General features: G+C 53.1%; 1 protein-coding gene across 4 annotated transcripts in view; it reads right to left on the minus strand.

Annotated features, from left to right (window-relative positions):
• Incenp (inner centromere protein) overlaps positions 1 to 19,045 on the minus strand; it is a 28,423-nt gene that overhangs the window by 7,915 nt on the left and 1,463 nt on the right. The window contains exons 2-13 of one of the 4 annotated variants that reach the window (XM_047519491.1): positions 17,356 to 17,508; positions 16,843 to 16,956; positions 15,231 to 15,997; positions 9,886 to 9,937; positions 8,686 to 8,743; positions 8,471 to 8,573; positions 7,495 to 7,546; positions 6,963 to 7,077; positions 6,756 to 6,890; positions 6,290 to 6,301; positions 555 to 664; positions 359 to 479 (exon numbers count right to left, since the gene is read on the minus strand). In XM_047519491.1, the coding sequence (XP_047375447.1) occupies positions 359 to 479; positions 555 to 664; positions 6,290 to 6,301; positions 6,756 to 6,890; positions 6,963 to 7,077; positions 7,495 to 7,546; positions 8,471 to 8,573; positions 8,686 to 8,743; positions 9,886 to 9,937; positions 15,231 to 15,997; positions 16,843 to 16,956; positions 17,356 to 17,495 (1,779 nt within the window). In that variant the 5' untranslated portion in view covers positions 17,496 to 17,508. Of the gene's footprint in view, positions 1 to 358; positions 480 to 554; positions 665 to 6,289; positions 6,302 to 6,755; positions 6,891 to 6,962; positions 7,078 to 7,494; positions 7,547 to 8,470; positions 8,574 to 8,685; positions 8,744 to 9,885; positions 9,938 to 15,230; positions 16,001 to 16,842; positions 16,957 to 17,355; positions 17,509 to 19,045 lie in introns of all 4 variants that reach the window. The other 3 variants (XM_047519490.1, XM_047519493.1, XM_047519492.1) reach the window with 3 other exon arrangements.

Raw genomic sequence — 19,045 nt, forward strand, 5'->3', positions numbered from 1 at the left:
CATGTGCCCATTGGTGCAGTTCCTCACACAACTCTGCAGAGCAGGGCCCAGAACTCTGTGACGGGTACCCATGCCACTATGAACCCCGACTGCTCCCCACAGCCCAGAGAAAGAGCAATGGCCACCATTCCAGAGGGCCAGGTCTGCCCACTCGCAAAGGGCTGCTGGGAAAACCCAGAGCCCAGGATTTCAACTCCTGGCTTGGCTCAGAATGGACTCCAGGGCCCAGGATACAGACAGGACAAGGGGTTAAACCCTAACTTCCCGAGAGGCCCAGACGACCCTCAGCCGACCAGGCCTGAAGCACGTGGCCCCAGGGCAGAGCCCACCTGCACTTGGCCACCCCGCAGGCCCACACCTTCTCGGTCTTCTCATCGATCTGAGCGAACTTCTGCTCCATCTGCTTCTTCTTCTGCTCCTTCATCTGCTCCACCCGCTCTCGGGCCTGCAGCACTTTGCGGAGGCGCTCCTCGCGCTTCCTACAGGCACAGAGCAGGCGTGAGGCCAGGGAGGGCCGCGGCCGGGGAGGCCAGACCCGGGGCCAGGCCACTTACAGCTTCACCTCCTCTAGCCGCCGCCGCCTGTCCTCCTCCACCTTCCGCCTCCGCAGCTGCTCGGCCTCCTCCTTCCGCCGCAGGTTCTCCAGGCGTTGCCGCTCCTTCTCCTGGGGGTGAGAGGGGCTGGGACCTGAGCAAGGACCAACCCCAACTCCAAAGGCTGCCCAGCCTCAGCCAGGTGGACGGCAGCATGAGAACGTTCCAAGAGGCAGAGATGCCCCTGGTATGCCCTCCGCTCACCCAGGCTGGGCCGGGGGCTTCGGTCTCAGCTCCAGGAGGACCCAACTGCCTCCTAGGGCCTGAGTCACCAAGCACCCTCAGCTGAGCCCTGCCAAGTGGAGGCAGCACAAAAATCAGGCTCAAAATCAGATGTGTATGCTGATTATATAAATGATGCATCTGAAAAAGAGAATGGAGACTGAGATTGGGAAGGGACAGAAAGGCAGCCTTGACAGCTCTGGCTAGCACACACACAAGCGCTAATTCATTACTAGCATGCTTTGTAACGTACACACTGTGTACACTTTCTTTCACGTACATCAACTCTTTCAGAAGCGTTGAAAAAATAAGTATCGCCAAGTGCTAACAAAGGTTACTACAGTGAGGCAAACTAAGGATGGTGTCTGTTTATTTTCCAAACTTCCCATGATATAATTTTTAAAACAAGTTTTTAAAAGTAGGAGTGGCTGTATAGCAGATTAATATAGCATCCCGTCCTGGGCAGACCCAGGAAGCCACAGGAGAGCATGGCCACAGCCATGGGCAGCCACAGGGGCCCCAAGCCCTCCCTGGCCAAGGACAAGACTGGTGTTTTCCCCCTGAATGGTCTGGGGCTGGAAGCAGAAGCTGAGATCCAGACCATGGCCCTCAATGGGCTTCCACTCCCACTGTGGACTCAGCTTCCAATAACCAGTCACTCCCACCTCTCTGAACTGGTCACTGTCCATTTCTCCCTGGCTCTGGCCAAATGGCCCGACGAGAGGAACACTCCCACCCAGAAGTCGGGCAGTGAGGTGGCACGATCCTCCTGAAGATGGAGAAGGGGCTCTGGCTAAGGGTCACAGCAGAGGAGAGACACTCCGCCTCTCCTTCCCACCAAGGCAGCCAAAACCCTGGGCAGATGCGAGCAGCAGCTACTTGAAGCCTCTGAAGAGTGAACAGTGGCAGGCAGATCTGGGAACAAGACCAGACTCTGAAGACCAGTCACGGGTTCTCCTTTATGGCCCCGCCCCAGCCCAGCCTGCTTTCAATGCAGCCTGAAGCCCCAGGGCGGTCAGGGTCACCTGGGTACAGAAGGAGAATGCCGAGAAAAGCCCCCTAGATCTGACTCAAGGAGCGGAAAGAGAAAGACTAACAAGACAGTACCAATACCCTGTTTGGGGTTTTTTTTCTTTTCTCCTTCCCATCACGGTAACCAGGGGCTGCAGCAGCTGCAGGAACCTGAATGCTCCTGAGAGTCTGGGCCAAAGTCTGTTATTCTTTCCTTCTTGATCCTCCTGCCAGGTGGCCCTGGATACAGTCACAGAAGAACGCAGCACAGAGCCAGGTAACTGAAGTCCTAGCTCCCTGGCTGCAGGACGGAAAAGGAGAGTCCTAGAGAACTGGAAATACTGAAGGGATCAGGAAAGGGATCCCATGGACTATTTATGAGCTCTGAGGCTCAGTTCCAGGCTGCAGATACAAGCATGTGACTCTAATTGTCACATCAAAGACAGACTAAACAGATGGGCACACACCCCGGACAGACCCATACAGGAAAGGCTTGAAAACCTGAACTGACCTTGGATGCACATGCCACAGAAGGCAGAGGGGAACCTGCAGCCTGAAACAAACCAGGTCGGTTGCTGCCAAATTGCAATGTTGGTAAAAACATCATCACTCCCCGTAAGATTTAAACAAGACCCAGAGCCTCAAGCCTAATATGAAGAACATTGAGGATACAATCCAAAATCACTCAGCATGCAGAGAACCAGAAACACCTCAACTGGCATGGCTTGTTAATCGTGGCACAGTTGTTGGAAATATCTGAAAAAGACTTTAGAATGGCTATGTCAAAAATGCTCCACCAAGTCATCGCAAATATTCTCCTGAAAACTAGATAAACAGAAAAACCTCAGCAAAGAAATAGAGGAGATATAAAGAACCAAATGGAAATTTTAGAACTAAAAAATACAGTAACTGAAACTCTGAAATTCAGTGAATAAGTTCAACAGCAGAAAAGAAAAAAACACAAAGATAGCAAAATTGAAGATAAATCAATAAACATTATTCAAACTGAACAGAAAGAGAAAAATTAACCAAACTCAGGGAACTGTAAGACAAAACCAGAAGGTCTGCAGGCTCAGTGGCCCATGCCTGTAATCCCAGCAGCTCAGAAGACTGAGGCAGGAGGACTGCAGGTTCGAAGCCAGCCTCAGCAACTTAGCGAGGCCCTGAGCAACGTAGCAAGACCCTGTCTCAAAATAAATAAATAAATAAATAAATAAATAGGGCTGATGATGGGACTCAGTGGTTAAGTGTGCCTGGGTTCAATCCCTGTTATCAAAACAAGAACAGAAGGTCTCATGTGATTCGTCAGTATCTTACAAGGAGAGGAAGGTGATACTCAGAACATTTAAAGAAACAATGACAAACAATGACTGATAATTCTCCCAAGTCCAGTGAAAGATATAACCATGGGATTCCAGTTCTTTGGGATTCAGTGAACTACATGATCTTGACCAGACAGATTCATCCAGAACTCTAAAGAAATCCATGACCATATGCATCATAAACAAACCTAAAAACTAGAAACAAAAGTAAAATGTCAGAATCAGCCAAAATAAAAGGATACATTCCCTACAGAGGAATATTTGGAATGATGAAGATTTCTTAGTAGAAGGAAGTTTTTAAAGTTTTTAAGGAAAAAAAAAAACCATATCCAATGTAAACATCCTACATAAAGAAGAAATGAGCTAATCAAACTCAGATGAAGGAAAACTAGAGAATGAGTTGGCAGCAAGCCTATTCTAAAAGAACCATTAAAAGTTTTTCCTCTCCAGAAAGAAACATAGAATATCCGGAAGAAAGGAACAGCAACAGAATTGCAAGATAGTTGGGTCAAGAGAAAATTCTTTTCCTCTTGAGAGCAACAAGATACATGGCAGCTGAAATTACAAAGTATCTAAATGGAGCAGTCAAACAGCGCGGATGTCATTTATAAGAGGACGGTGGAGGCGGGGGTCTCTGCACATCCCCACGCTGGTGAGATGGTGGCTCTCAACAGACTGGGCTGAGCAGAAACGCCCGGAACACCCACCGAAAGAACACTCCAGAAAGACACCAAAGTCACGACAGACAAACACACACGCTTTCTAGGAAGCCTCTGAAAAAAGAAAAGGGGAAAGAAAATAAGTAAAACGGCAGACCTAAATTCCAGCCTATCATTAAATATACACACATCAAATCGAGGCACTGACAGATGACTTTTAGAAACCAACGACATGCTACCTGTAAGAAACTCACTTTGAATCTAATGATTCAGGTGGGTTCAAAGACCTTAGGCAGAGAGGAGGAAGCTAACCGCCAAAGGTAACGTAGGCCCCAACAGAGTTTTCCTGACATTCTCCAAAAGTCACCACCACACTGATGGGGCTGCTGGGACTAGGGAAGGGAGATGGTGTGACGAAGGGGCATTCTAAAGGCATTCTGTGGTGACAGAGACGTTCTGTACCCAGACTGTGATGGCGGTCACATAAATCATGTTAAAATTCATTGAATCATACTCCCCAAAAAAGGCCATTTTAAGATCATTGTTTTAAACAAAATATTCTTAAAAAATAAAGAGAAAAATGGGAGGAAGGAGAGACACAAGGAGCCACAAAAGTCACGCTGGGAGCAGAAAGGGCCTGAAGGACACCGACCTTTGGGTGCTCCACGGGGAGGAAGTGAGGGCGCCATGCCTTCGGCAGCCCCTGGTCTGCCCTACCCAGACCCAGGGAGGAACAGAGGGTGGTGCCCCGCTGGCTCCGCCCCCCAGCCAAGCCACCTGCTCTCCTCGGAAAGCACCCCAGAAGCAAAGGCCATGTGGCGCTCCACTGCCACCTCTCCTGCTCCAAGAGCAGAGCAGACTCCAGCATTCAACAAGGCTCCGTGATCCAGGATTTTGTCCCAAAGCTCAAGTGATGACTTTCCCAGCACAGACCAGAGCACTTTATCTTGTTCCATTACAAATTTGATAAGAAAACTCGGTACTTCAGTCGCTCGTCTCAGAACATGCTTCTTCTATGCCTCAATCTCAGAAACAGGCTAGGTTGTCCCTGCTTCCCAGAGGCCACCCTCAAGGCCCAGGCAGAGGTTGGGAGGAGACCATGAGCCAGGAAGCCCCTTCTGCCTCCAGGGACCTCACCTGAGCAGTCTGTCATGTACCCAATGATGGCTTTATAGGTGCCTGACACAATTACCCTCTGGGTCACCAAATCTCCTTGAAGTACCCACTGGTCTCTTCATTTTGTGGTAATGAATACTTAGGCCCTAAGGTTAGGAAATGTGTCTAAGGTCCCTGGTTTTCCAGTTACCCACCAGACGCCCTGTTCAGGGACCTGGACTCCCTAGAGCAGAAAAGGGTAACTTCCTGGGCGTCTCAGTCACACCATGAGAACAGCAAGACTGCAATAAATCTGGGTGGGGGACACAGTGGGCCCTTCATGGAGGTTAGTTAACCCCTTCACTACTGCGGGCCCAGCAGCCTAGCAGGAGCCTGGCACAATAACAGGAGTGCAAGGCCTGGGAGCCTCCTGGCTGACGAACCGGAAGGCAACCATCACCCTGTCCAACCAGAGAGGATGAGGCTCCCTGCAGGTCAGGCAAGCTCAAGACCCACCTGGCCAGGTGCTGGGAAGCCCCTCCCACCTGCTGAGGTCCTCAGCTGGAGGCAGAAGCCCTTCTGGCAGCGGTGGACAGCCCTCCAGAACACCCACAGGAAACAAGGGAACAAAGGGGCCAGCCTCGCAACTGGCAGGAGCCCGGTCTGCAGGCTGAGCAGGCCCAGCTTCCCCAGACTCGGTTCAAAGTGGGTGACCTGGCTCAGTTCTGAGGTTTCTGAGAAGAGAACAGCTTCTGTGGCCTTATTTCCAGATGTCACCACTGACAATTCCACTCAGGTTTGACGTTTGGTTTTGTTTCACTTTGGTACTGAGGATTGAACCCAGGGCCTCGTGCATGCTGGGCAAATGCTCTTCCATTGAGCTACAGACGCAGCTGACAATTCACTGTAATGGCCCAGTCCAAAGCCAGACCTCCCTCCCCCACAGCGCCCCCAACTCAAGGCTACTGCTTAGGTCTGTGACCCAATAAATCTCAATGGTTCTGGGGACCAGAGACAAGCCGTCTGTTCTCTTAGCAGACCCACAGGCCCCCAGTGCTGGGGACAGGGAAGAGAGGGGGTTGTGGGAAACACCTGGAGCTGTAGTCCCAGCAAACAGCAACAGGACACACCCTGCTTATGTCCTCGCCACAGCAGGGTCACAAGCAGAGAAAGCAGGCTCGGCAGACGGAGGACACTGGACCCCAGAACTTCTGGGTGCCTCCAGCCAGCCACCCGGGGCGAGTGCCCCTGACCCCACATCCCCATCTCTTCCTAATGCTCCCCTTGCAGTGTTAGTGCCTCTACGGGGCTATCAGTTACGCAGACAGGGCTACCACAGGTAAGTGCTAGGTGCAGCTGTTTCAGGACAGGAACGGGCTTTACTTACGACAAAGCTGCACTGTGAAGGAGACAGGAAAAAGCCAAATTACTGCCAGGGCAGTAATCAATCCCACAGGGCAGGCCCCAAACTTGGCGGTGACAGCAGGTGTCTGCTTGGAGCCTATCTCCACCCCTCCCCAGCCTGCAGGCGCCTGTGCCTGCTCCTCACCTGAGCCCTCACTCCTAGCAGGTCTGCTAGGCCCATGCTGCCCTTCCCCGCCCAGGGTTCACCCTGAGCCAACCAAGCCCCTAGGCCACATTCCAGGGGGTGAGGAGCTCAAGGCAGTGGCCCCATGTCGAGCCAGCACATGGCCAGAGCCATGAACTGGCCCTTTACCAGAACCAAGGCACACCTGCCTCTACACCTGCCTCTGCCCAGACCCTTGCTACTCCCAGCAGCCCAGGGGATACGGGAGGCGTGGCTCTCCTGCCCCAGCTTGAGCAAAGCCTGGCCAGGGCATGGGCTCCCTCACCTTCGGGTCCACACGCAGGGGAGTATTGCGCTTAATGAAGGACTTCATGACACTGCTGCGGGACACCGAGGTCGGGGTCATGAGCATCTGGTTCCTCTGCACTGTGTGCAGGAAGGTCCGGAGGGGCCGTACCACCTGCCAGTGAGGGAAGGGGTTAGGCCAGGGCAAGCAGGACGGGGCGCCAGCCCAGGAAGGGAACCTGCTCACCTTGCTGGCCGGGCAGGGCGGGGAAGGGGTCTTACTCCTCGGGGGCTGCAGCTCCTCGTCGCCCAGGTGCTGCTCGTCCAGCTCACTCATCGCCTGCTTGTAGCTGCGCTTCCTCCTGCCCAGGCCCAGGGCAGTGTCACAGGCAGACCCATGAACCCTCCCACACCTGCCGCACCCCGTCAGCGGTCAGCCCTATGAACTCCTGGGCTCAGGTCAGAGGACTAGACTGGAAGGGACTGCAGAGTTGGGGTCTCCCTGACCAGCCCTCCGCCCCACACAGAGAAAGGCAGGTGACCAGTCCAGGGACACATAGGCAAGAGGGACAGGGTTCATGACTGGATCACCCCATTCCCAGGCCAGTGCTTGCCCCACAGCATCGAGCAGCCTCCTTCAGGAGGTCAGAACACAGGTCGTGACCCTGACAAGAAAGGAGCCCCTGGACAATGTCCACCTTCTCGTGCAAAGACTTTCAGTTCATGCTCCTCTGGGCCCCGTGACACAGACTCGCCCACATGCCCCTCCAGATACAAACCTGACGCTCGGGGGTGGCTCTCCGTGTCTGTCTGCTTCGTCAGTCTTGGCCTCTGTGAAGAGAGCAGTTTCAACAGGGCTACGGGAACAATGCTGGTGGGCAGGGCACGGAGGGGACAGAGGAGGGACAGGCTCTTCCTGGCAGCCCCCAGGGTGGCCCACGACAGAAGCATAAGCCTTAGCGATGACTGGCTCTGAGGAATCTGTGCTCATCCAGAGCCTGACACACTAACCCCAGGTCAGACTCCTGAGTCCCAGTGTCTAGCATCTGCGGCAAGAATGGCAGGACAGTCCCATTGAAGCTACAGGCCCTGAAGCTCCTTGCACAGTTGCTAAACTGTCAACAGGCCTTCAGTCGGTGAACCATGGCAGGAGGAGAGGCTCCTGTGCAGGGTCGCCATGTGGAGTGCAGGGCCAGGATTTGCTTCACACTAGGAGAAAGTGCCCCTTACTCCAAAGGGAGCCGTAGGCCTGCTCAGCCATTGTCCCTGACCCTGTAGTACAGAGGAGGAAGCCACAAGGCCTTACAGCTACAGTACTCTCCCCACCAGAGAGAGAAGCGCCCTTCCCAGGAGATGTGACCCTAACCCCAAGATCGCCCCAGTAGCCCAGGAAGCCAGCGAGGGCTCCAGGCCAGCTCCCAGAGCCCATGGTTCTCCGGGCCTCTGTCCATAGGGAAGGGACTACAAAGGTCAACAGTGAGCCAGATACAGAGACAAAGCAAGAGGTCAGGCTCTTCCCCTCCCCGCTGCAGCGGGCACCTCCACATTCATACCCCGATTCAGGCCCAGCCAGCCGCGCGCTCACGCAGCACCAGCAACAGCTCCAGCCAAGACCTGGGCTCCCTTCAGGTTTCACTAACCTTCGGCCTATTAGCCCAGAAAAAAGGGGTTCCTTATCCCGTGACAGGGCCAGGCTGAGACCAACAGGGCCCACTGTGGCTTTGGGGGCGCATGCGGCAGGTCAGGAAGACTCACCTTGCTGCCCTTCAGAGGGCACTTCCTGGTCACCAGACGCAGGCTTCAAGACGGATGCACTAAGGACGACTTTGACATGGGGGAGCCCTTGGTTCTTGGGGGCCTGTGAGAAGAACCAGGCCTGAGGGGCGCCACCTGGAACCTGAGGCTCAGGCTGACTGAGGAGAGCAGAGCCCCGCAGCCCTCGGTGCTCCCGTCCCTGGCTCCCGTCTTACCTCCGGCTCAGCAGGCTGCACAGGCTCCGCCTCGTCACCACGCTCCCCCTGCTCAGGGCTGAAAGCAGAGGGGGCACTGTAGGAACATCCCAGCAAGTCCAGGTCCCCACTCCCAAGGGTGGTCGGTGTCACAGGGCCAGACTGGGCCACAGACCGACAGCCCAGGCAAGGCATGACGGGGGGACGGCAGCCATGCCTGGCAGCTTCCCGGGCCCAGGACGTCAGCTTCTGAGTCTGGCCTCGTCTCTCCCCATCAGAGCTTTGATCTGGATGGGAGTCTGCTGCTGTTTGGTTCTTAAATGGCCCCAAAGGCCCCCATGTTAAAGGCCTGGTCCCCAGAGGGACGCTATTGGGAGGTGATGGAAATTTTAGAAGTGGGGGCTGGTGGAAGGTCTTAGGGTCTTGGGGGGTCCCCTGGATGGGGACAGTGCGGCCCCAGCCCCCTCCTTCCTTTCACTTCTTGGCTTTGCCCCACCACGCACTCCTACTGTGACGTACTGTGCTGCCACAGGCCCAAAGAAACAGGTCAGTTGGTCACTGAAACCACTAAAACTGGGAGCTTTTTCTCTGTATTAGTTGATTTTCTCAGGTGTTTGTTACAGCAAAGGAAAGCTGACACAGAGCCCCACCCCGGCTCATCTCAATCTCCTGACCCCAATGAGCCCTGTCTCTTTTGAGACCTGTTCTCCACTCGCCCAGAGACTGGTCGACCAGCAGGTAAGTCCAACCCAAGCAGCAGCCCTCTGCTCCAAAGGAAGGAGGGAGGGGCTGGCTTTGGTGATGGCAGAACATGGCCTCCAGGAAAAGGAGTCAGTGTCCTGGCCCCAAGCCCTGGAGCCCTGGAACGGGAGCACGCCCGGCCCTCCAGGCCGCCCCCAGTCTGCCCCACCCGCCCCAATCTGAAGGCGGTCCTTCATGGCTGCTCTGCCTCCCGTACCACCGATGGAGCCCACGCCCCAGGCTCAGGCCTGGCCACAGCTGACAAGTGCCACACAGAGGCCTGGCACCCTGCTGCTCACTGGCTGGTTAAATGGGCAGCGGGAGGCGCGAGGCTGCCAGCAATGCCAAGGACGGTCCAGACTGGGAGGGAGGGCTCGGGAGCAGGAAACGCGTCCCTCCCTGGTGCTCACTCAACTCCCTGGCCCCTCGAGTGCCCTGCCCACACCTGAGAGGGTCCCTAAGCCCTGGAGCTGAACTCACCTGAATTTTTGGGGCACCTCAACATTCAGAAGCCTCTCCAGGTAACTGTGACCTAATGGGAAAACAAAGGAACAAAAGGTGCCATCGGAAACTGATCAGGTGCCACACCGAGAGGTTCACAGAACCAGCCTGGCCAGGGCTTAGCCATCAGGCCCTCAGGGGACACAGGTCCACCATGTCCCGGCTCCTCTCCCTGGGCACTGGTCCCAACGTCCTCAACGGGCCGGCTGGCTTTACGCTTCGCTATTGCCTGACCAGCAGCATGGCCTTGAGGACACTCAGCTCCTCCACTCCGCATGGCCTGGGTCCCAACTCCCACACCGGCCCAACACAGGAGCCTATTCCCTCGACAAACAGTCACTGAGTGCCCACTGTGTACTCCAGGGGTGAGTAGAACCAGCAGCACCTCTCGGGCCTTCGCAGCCATCACCAAATAAACCTACGAAAGACAAGACACTGGGGCAACGACAAAAAAGAGGAAAGGATTTGCAAAGTGTACAGTGGGGAACTCTGAACTGGTCTGGAGGATTCCATGTATAGGACAGAGAGGGGGAGAAACGGGAGGGAGAAGGAAGGCCAGGCCTGGCTCTCACACGGTACTGTCCAACACCTGGATATCCCCAGAACTTTCCCGGGGTTCCATGAGGTATAACCACTTCACCCTAATACTAAAAGAGTTATTTTCCCTTTTCACTATGTTGACATTTGCCCGACAGCACAACAGCAGCGGGGTGGTGGAAGGGGTGCTGAAGCTTAGCACCAATCAAGACCACAGCATCAAACAGTATCATCCTGTCGCCCGTGAACAGTAAAGCACGGTCCTGTCTGATATGCGATGCTAACACACAATGGGGGGCACAGAATTTCACTGGATTAGACAAAAGGGAATGAAGGGAAGGAGGGAGGATGGGAATAGGAAAGACAGTGGAATGGACTGAGCATAACTTTCCTATGTTCATATACAAATACATGACCAGTGAAACTCCACATCACGTCCAACCACAGAATGGGATCCTAGTTAGAATAAGTCACACCCCATGCACGTAAAATACAACAAAATATACCCTATTGTCATTTACGATAGGGTAGGCCTAAAAATAACAAATAAAAAAATGTCAAGGAAGAAGTATTAATTTTATTAAATCTAAACTCAAGTGTGGGTCTTTTTAATATTGTGTGCAACATAATGGTAAGTATGTAAAATGTCCATCTACTGCAAACCCAGGTCTCCATAAAATGTGCTTGTTTTTGAGTTGTCAGCTAAACTAGCCATTTTTCTTCAGGGACCGGTATTTTTAGTTGAAAGACCAACTAGCAATCTTCAACTATTCAATGTTGGATATCTGGACGTTATCCTAAAAAATAAATGAAGTAATTTGGTCTCCTAAAATAAAACAACTAACACATTTGTGCTCCCCCAAAAAAGTAGAATTTTGAAAAATATGTATCCACACCAGAAGCATTGCAGTTTCCCAATACATAGACTTTTCTGATGAGATCAGAAAACAGATGTGCTTTTTTGGTATTACAAAAAGGAAGTTTGTGGATGTTTGGAAGATGTATAACCCAATGAAATACATCTTCCAGATGACCAATGCATGAGGTTATAAAACCACTTTGATTCAGTCAAAGTGCAAGACAGACTAATGAAGAATCAACAACAAGGTTTCATTGCAAGGAGTCTTCATGAAACTGTCACTTATTATACTGGGTGTAATAACAGAACGTGCACAGTTATCTGGAAAAGACAAATAAAGGCCCTTCCCTTTTCCAATGATACATGTGTGTGAGGCCAGATTTCTCCAAATACATCAACCCAAATAGCAAAATGCAGCAGATCAGATGCAGAATCTGGCTGTCTTTGGCTAAGCCACACATTAAAGAGATCTGTGAAGTGTGGAATAATAAGGTCAGTCTCCTCTCTATACTTTTGTTTTGGAAAAGTTGTTTCATCAAAAATCTTATGTTAAAAGGTAATGGGCTTGGTACTTTAATGTTTTAATATTAAGATATTAAATATTTAAATCCTTTAATATTAAAGATATTAATTGTTAATAGATAATAAATATTAATTTTTCTATAAAAATAAAATATTAAGTATTTTAAACACTTCTGAATTCCTTGTTTTTAATTTCTAATATCGTAACTAGCTTATAATCAAAAGCTGTTTGAGGTCCTCAGTGATTTTTAAACTGGAAGCTGGTGCTGAAACCAAAACTTAGAGCCACGGGTCCAGGGGGAAGGAAGAGACTGCAGAGCAGCCTCTGGGGCAGCCGGGGTCAGGCCGGGTGGCGCCAGGGTCTGTGGGCAGACGGGCAAGGCGCTGGAACAGCAGAGTGGCAAGGCACAGAGAAAAGGGAGCGAGAAGCAGGAAGTGGGGACCGAGAAGCAGGAAGTGGGCACCGCTCCTTTCTGGGTCTGGCAGCGAGGCTGGGAAGTGGGAAGAGCAGCTTCAGAGTCAGCCTGGCAGTCGTGGGGGACAACTGTTCACACCTGAGGGCTCCCCGCATCTCCCCAAGGCTTTCCATCCCGGCCTCCATTCCAGCCTCAGAGCAGGACTAACGTCAGGGAGATGGCCCAAGGCCAGGCAGAAGGCCCAGAGGTCTGCTTCCCAGGGAGCCAAATGGACTCTCATCTACATAGCAAAACCCTCGAGAAACCCTGCAGTGGCAACCACTGTTCCCTGCCTGTCCATCTCAGAGCCAACTTGCCTGTCAACTGCTGCCAGACAGCTCCCCCCGTAGATGTGCACCAGGCCGGGAGGGCCAGGGCTTCATGCCCCTGAGCAGCACTCTCCACCAGAGCTCCACGCAGGCTTCCAGAGGCCCCCTGTGCCTATCCTTTACTGCAGTCACCTTTTCCTGTCTCATTTCCTCCCCACTCTCCCACTGCAGGTACTTCCTTCCCTTCCAAAATGAATGAGTGGCACTCAAATCCCTGAGTCAAAGGCTGCTTCAGCAGAAAACCCTAACCACGACACCACTTGGGCTGCCCATCCAGCCACACCAGAGTCGGACGTCAGGAAGTAAGTCTCCACATCCCCCTTCACTGCCCAGACCTGGGCACCCTGGCAGCTCCCCATCAGAAGCCACATCTACTCTGAGCCTCAGGGGCAGCGCCCTTCCTGGGTCTGTCTTGTTTAAATGAGATCTACTGAGCATGTGCCACACCCAAGCGCTAGACAGGTTCTCTACCCACATTCAAGGCAGGTGCTATCACCACTTCACAGGTGCGGAAATTGAGGTCCAGAGAAGGGGTATACCCAAGGTCACCCGGGGTCTCTATGACTCCAGATCCTGGACCCTTCTTCCCATCTCAAGAAGGGATATGAGCACCGGGTTTGGAGTCAGACAGACTTGGTCACACACCAGTCCAGCCCGAAGACTACCCAGGAACAGGGAAGAGGCAGAGAAGGAAGAGCAACCAGAAGGGTTTGAGACCTGCAGGTCTGATGTCTGATCACGAAGCATGAAAGGAGCCCCAGATCCTCTCTCCCTACAGCCCCAGCCTCACCTGTCCCTGTGGACTCCTTCACCGGATCAGATCCAGGCCTGGGGAAACCTCCAAGGCAGATATGAGCCACCTAGGTCTTTCTAAGAATCCAAAATGGACGGTGTGCCAGACCACGCTGCACAAGACCCAGACCACGGGGACACGTGACCCAGAGCAGGGCCCCGGAGACACCCGCCTGACAGGCCTTGCCCTGGGGTTTTCAACAGGCCCTCATGTAACACCTGCCTTCCTGGAAAGAACAAAACAAGTGGGGTTCAAGCCCCAGCTTTCCAATTTATAGATGCCAGGACCTCCAAAGCCTGTTTCCCTTTCCGTCGAGGAACGGAAGTCCAAATAAGTGAACAGTGCTGTTTCACAGACCAAAGGAGATCACCTTTCATTTGCAAACCCCAAAAGTTCCAGGCAGATGCCAGTTACTATTTCCCACCCAATAATATAAAAATGGACCATCCTCTCTACCAACCTCACTGCTTAGACAACCTCTAGTCTGTCCCTGCAGCAGCCTCTGCCTCCCTGCCTCCCTTCCTCTTGGCCATTTTTTTTTTCCTGATGCTGGGGACTGAACGCAGGGACTCATACATGCTACGCAAGCACTGTGCCAGTGAGCTACATTGCCAGTCCTTTCTATTTTTCATTTTGAGACAAGGACTCAGTAAGTGACCCAGGCTGGCTCCTGCCTCAGTCTTGTATCTGGGGTTACAGGCCTGTGCCACTGTGCCTAGCCCTGTTGGACATTTTCACCAGGTGCCAGGAACCTTCCAACAACTATCACTGGGCTAATTCCTCTGCTCCAATGGACCTGTACCCAAGCTGTTCATACGGCAGCACATGGGCCCAGACACCCTATCACTTGTTGCTCAAGCTGTTCCCTGTTAGGGACACCTATCCCCACATTTTTCCCACCTGGCCAAAGCCCAGCCATCCTTCAAAACCCTCCCAACTCAGATGCCACCCCATCATGCAGCCCTGACTCACAGAGATGCCCATCTCCCTTCTGTGGCTCAGAACACTTGCCCCCAGCTGGGACACAGGTCCCCTGAACTGAGATCTGATGATAATAAAAGCAGCTAATGCCTTGAAGTCCTTCCCATGCCAGGCACGATTCTAAACACCCTACATGCAATGATCAAGAAAAGCTCAGGACACCCCTGTAAGGTGATGTTATTATCCCAGGTCACAGATGCAGAACCAAGGTGCCTAAACACCTTTATATACCTGCCCCAAATTACAGGGTAGATTAATGGCCCAGCTGACACCCAAACCCATACCTCTGGCTCCAGTCAACTTGATCCTCCTCCTCCTCCCAGAATGAGCCTGGGGCAGTGAGAATTCACATCTCCAGGCCAAACGCTATTTCACTAAAGGAGGGAGGCGGCTGATTTCAAGTCAGGCTCTGCAGCACAGGGAAGGGGGAGGGGGAGGAACACACTGGCTCTGAAAAGACCCTCCTCAGAGGTTTCAACTCCAACATGGCCATGAACCACAGGGACCCGGGGGCCAACCTCTCTGGGCCTCAGTTTCCTCATCTATAAAGTAATGGTTGGACTAGGCCCTTATCATCCAACATGGCAGCCACTAGTTACATGTAGCCATTTAAATCTAAATCAAATAAAAATGTCATAAAATTTAAATTTCAGCTCCTCTGTCAGTCTAGCTATAGTTTGAGAGCTCAAGAGTCAAACATGGCTAACTAGCAGCTACCACGCAGGACAGCACAGATATGGAATATTCCCAGCATCATAGAAAGTTTACAGGAAGTTCCCTGCTAGATGGTCCCTCAGAAACCCTTCAGCTGAGCCACAGACCACCTCACACCCGTCCCCCACACTCACAGATGATGCGGGCAGAGGCAGTGGGTTCCTTGGCAGCCTTCTTGGCAAACTTTCTGCTTGATCTGCGGCTGGTACCTTCCTGTTTAGCTACCAGGGGAGACTTGTGGGCTCCGGGGGAGGATGGGGTAATCAGGCTGCGACGCGCTGACCGGGAGCCCGTAGGGGTGGAGAAGTTATCTGGCAGGATGGGGGCCAGCACCCGCTCCCTCCACGGAGAGTCTGGAGAGCTCGGAGAGTCCCGCGGGCCTGGGGAAGCCTGTGCGATCTTGAGCTTGGATGCAGACCGCCCAGTCCCAACCCGACTCTTGGTGTCCTGGGGTGTAGCCATCAGGGAGCTCACTGTGACAGACTCCAGTCTCCCAGCCTCTGACTTCTTAGGTGTTGATTCGTGATCCACAGTCATGATGCCCTGGGAAGCCGGAGGTGACGCTGGAGCCGGGGTTGGGGACGGAACCCGTGACAGAGCCGGGGCAGCTTTGAGCTGAGTGAGGTGCTGCTCAGCACTCCGGCGCTCGCTCAGGCCTATCTGCACCGTGAGCTTCTTGGCCGGCAGGATGGGAGACCCAGAGGTAGGCGAAGGTGCAGCTGGGGTTGTGGAGGCTGCGGCAGCTGCTGCTGCGGCTGCGGCTGCAGCTGCAGCTCGGGTCACCCGCCGCAGCACAAGAGAGTCATTCTCCCCCACCACCGTGGCCAGCTTCTCCACCTTGTCCTTGCTACAGAGCTGCCGGGAATTCAGCTGGCTGCTCCGAGTCTTTCTGCGGGATAACCTGCTGGGAATAGGAAAGCAGAGGCTGACATAGCCCAGCAGGCAATGAGGCAGCCCCCCAAAATCAAGCCAGAACAGACGGATCTCCCCAGGAGCCTCCGGCTTGGCTGGAGTATGAATCAGAGGCCTGGAGGCACAAGATCAGGGCTCCAGGGCCTGCTCCACCACTGCTGGCCATGAGACCCTGGCTGCCCCCTCTGAGCCTCGGTCTAACTATAAACTAGAGACAATGCCCCAGTCCTCACAGAACTGCTGGGGAGATTAAATTAACAAACTTCCCTCTGACTGAGGCCACACTGTCTAACACCCTGCTACAAACTTCACACGTGATCTCAAGCTGCAAGATGACCCTGGGGAAAGCAGCACCATTATACCCACTTAGGGGTGATGAGGAAACAGGATCAGAGAGGCCCAAGGATGCACAGCTGACAAGGCACAGAGCTGGGGTTTGCATCAAGACTGCCTGACTCTAAGACTTCACTCTAACACTTTGCAGTCACCATTTCTATGAGGAATTATAACATGCCCAGCAACAAGAGGGCTGGGGACCAACCATCTGGTTCACACCTCTGGTCACTCTAACCCATTAGAGGGCTGGCTTCTCTTTCGTTTCCCAATCTGGAATCCTTCCCCTCCTCCACCCCCACATTCACAGGCACCCCCACGTGTGCACACGCTCTGAACTTCATGGTCTTGGTTAATGCTCCACTGCCAGTAACACCTCACCCCTCAGCGCGGGGCACCCACCAGCACTGCTGCAGGCAGCTGCCCCTCCAACATCTTCCCAGAGGGCACCGAGCTCGGCAGAGACCACCTGCCCAGCTTACTCGCCCCGGCCCCTACTACCTCTTCCTGATGGGGTCTCTGTTTTCATCCTGAACACAGGAAATCCGTCTCTTCTTCCGTCGGTTCTTCTGAGAAGGCGTCTTGGGCATCAGCTCTGGCTCTCTGCTGAATTCTCTGTGTGGGACAAGGACAGTGACACCTGAGGCTTCCTAGCAATGGCCAACTCCTTTCTCCCACTGGCCTGCCCTCCTCCCGTTTCCGAGCAGTGACAGGTCAAGCTGGGTTGCCAGCACCAAGAAAGCGCCCCAAGGTCACGTGCAAGTCACCTGCCGGGCACTCAGAGCTTCCTCCTGGAGACACGGCAGGGAAGCAAGTTCCCAGGGGAGCCTCCACAGCCCCTCACCCGGAGAGCCCAGCCCCACCAACCACAGTGAGCCCGGCACTGTCCTCTCCTGCCCATCACACTGGGCCTCAGGAGGGGGCCCTGCCGGGTGAGGACCTGTCAGGAAGAAAGTGAAGCTGCTGCCTCCAGAGGCAGAGCAGCCCAGGAAGCCCCGCCAGCACCCGCTTCACCTGGTGAACATGCGCTCCGCCTCCTCCTCGATCTCCTTGAGCCACACCAAGTCCTTATTGTCCATGTTGCAGACAAAGTCCATGAGCTTCTGGTCACACAGCTCCAGCAGGTGAATGGGCCCTGGGGCGGTCGTCCCCATGGTGGCTCTTCAGCTGAAGGCACGAACAAGACACGGGGTTCAGGGTTAGAGACTGGAACTCTGTCCAGGGGAAGAGTTGCCAGGCCACAGACCCCCACCCCTAAATCACCACAAGACACCCAGTGCCTGAAGCAGGGCCCCTCTCCCCATCAGGAATTCCAAACACCAACCCAACGGTTTACACCTCCCTCCCCTCAAACACTCTCAGAGCAAGGCTGTCCCGAAAGTCCACGCTTCCCATCCAATTCTAACATGAATGTCACGAATCACCTTTTTCCGGCTTTAAGATGACAGGGCACTACCACCTGCCTTTCTGGATGAGGGAGAAAGCAGCCGCCCCAGCAGCCCTCTCCCGCTCAGCCACAGGCCTGCTCTACTCTCCTACCAGCTTTCCTCGCAGCACTAGCAGGTGGGCTACGTAAGGGCTAAGACACAGTCAGCCTGTGCTGCACATGAGCTGACCCCAGACATCAGGCCATCAGGCTACCAGTCATCGATCCAACTGCCTCTTTAAGAAATCAGTAAACAGAAAGGTTCAGGTGCCACAGGAGTAAGAAAGTAGGGGTCCAGGGATATGTTCTCCAAGGGGACCCCACAACCCTCTCCCTAGAGCTGAAATGCCCTATAAATGGATAAAGAAACATGAGAGGAAGAGATAAGTGATTTCTTACTTTTAGGAAAACTTGTCTCCAAATATCAGGAAAGGGAAAACACAAGTCTTTTTTTGGTGTTTTTGTTTGTTTGTTTGTTTTGTTTTCATACTTTGTTAAAAAACAAAAGCTTAGATATCCTCCTTACGACTTGGTAATAAAATCATCACAAAAGTCCCAAGCTAGGAAAAAGTATTCTATTACAGTCATAGCAGGGGCTCAATAAATATCCCAACTGTTAAGTGAACCAAAGAACAAAAGTGTGGGTGATGGCCATAAGCCATAATAACAGACCACACACCTCATGTCACCAGTGTCACCCTGATTTACACCTTCAAAACCAAGCCGAGACGTGCAGCTTAGCCTCCCACCTAGGATGGCAGGTCTGGAAGGAGGGCCAGATTCTTGACCCTTTGATCCTTTTGGAGCTTAACACCAGGTCAGGCTGCAGCCTCAGGGGACTTTCTTAGCCCTAATTTTGGGGCACACTCTAGCCTTTGTTCTTCAAAGGAGCTCTGGCCTCCATCTGGAACATTCTCTCCCATTTTCTATGGCTACATCACTTGGATCTCAAATCCTCAGGGAGAACCTGACCATTAATCTAAAAATAATCCCAGTCACAACCCCATACATTAATTCAATTCCCCGCATACCAGTGGGTGATTATCTACTGCCTGTCTCTGCCCACTAAACACTGCTCCCCAAAGACAGGCCCTTGTCTGTCTTGCTCATCACTGGAAGCCCAGAGCAATGCACAGCACCTGGCACTTGTTGAATGAATTTATCCATCCATCCATGAATCGCATAGGAACCCCTTCTCACCACCGCCAAAGGCAGCAACACTAAATGAATAACTCAAGGAACAGGTTAGGGCAAGCCAATACACATCCAAAGCTACTG

This window comes from Sciurus carolinensis, chromosome 11 (assembly GCF_902686445.1).
Source record: "Sciurus carolinensis chromosome 11, mSciCar1.2, whole genome shotgun sequence".
In the NCBI taxonomy this organism is placed as follows: Eukaryota; Metazoa; Chordata; class Mammalia; order Rodentia; family Sciuridae; genus Sciurus; species Sciurus carolinensis.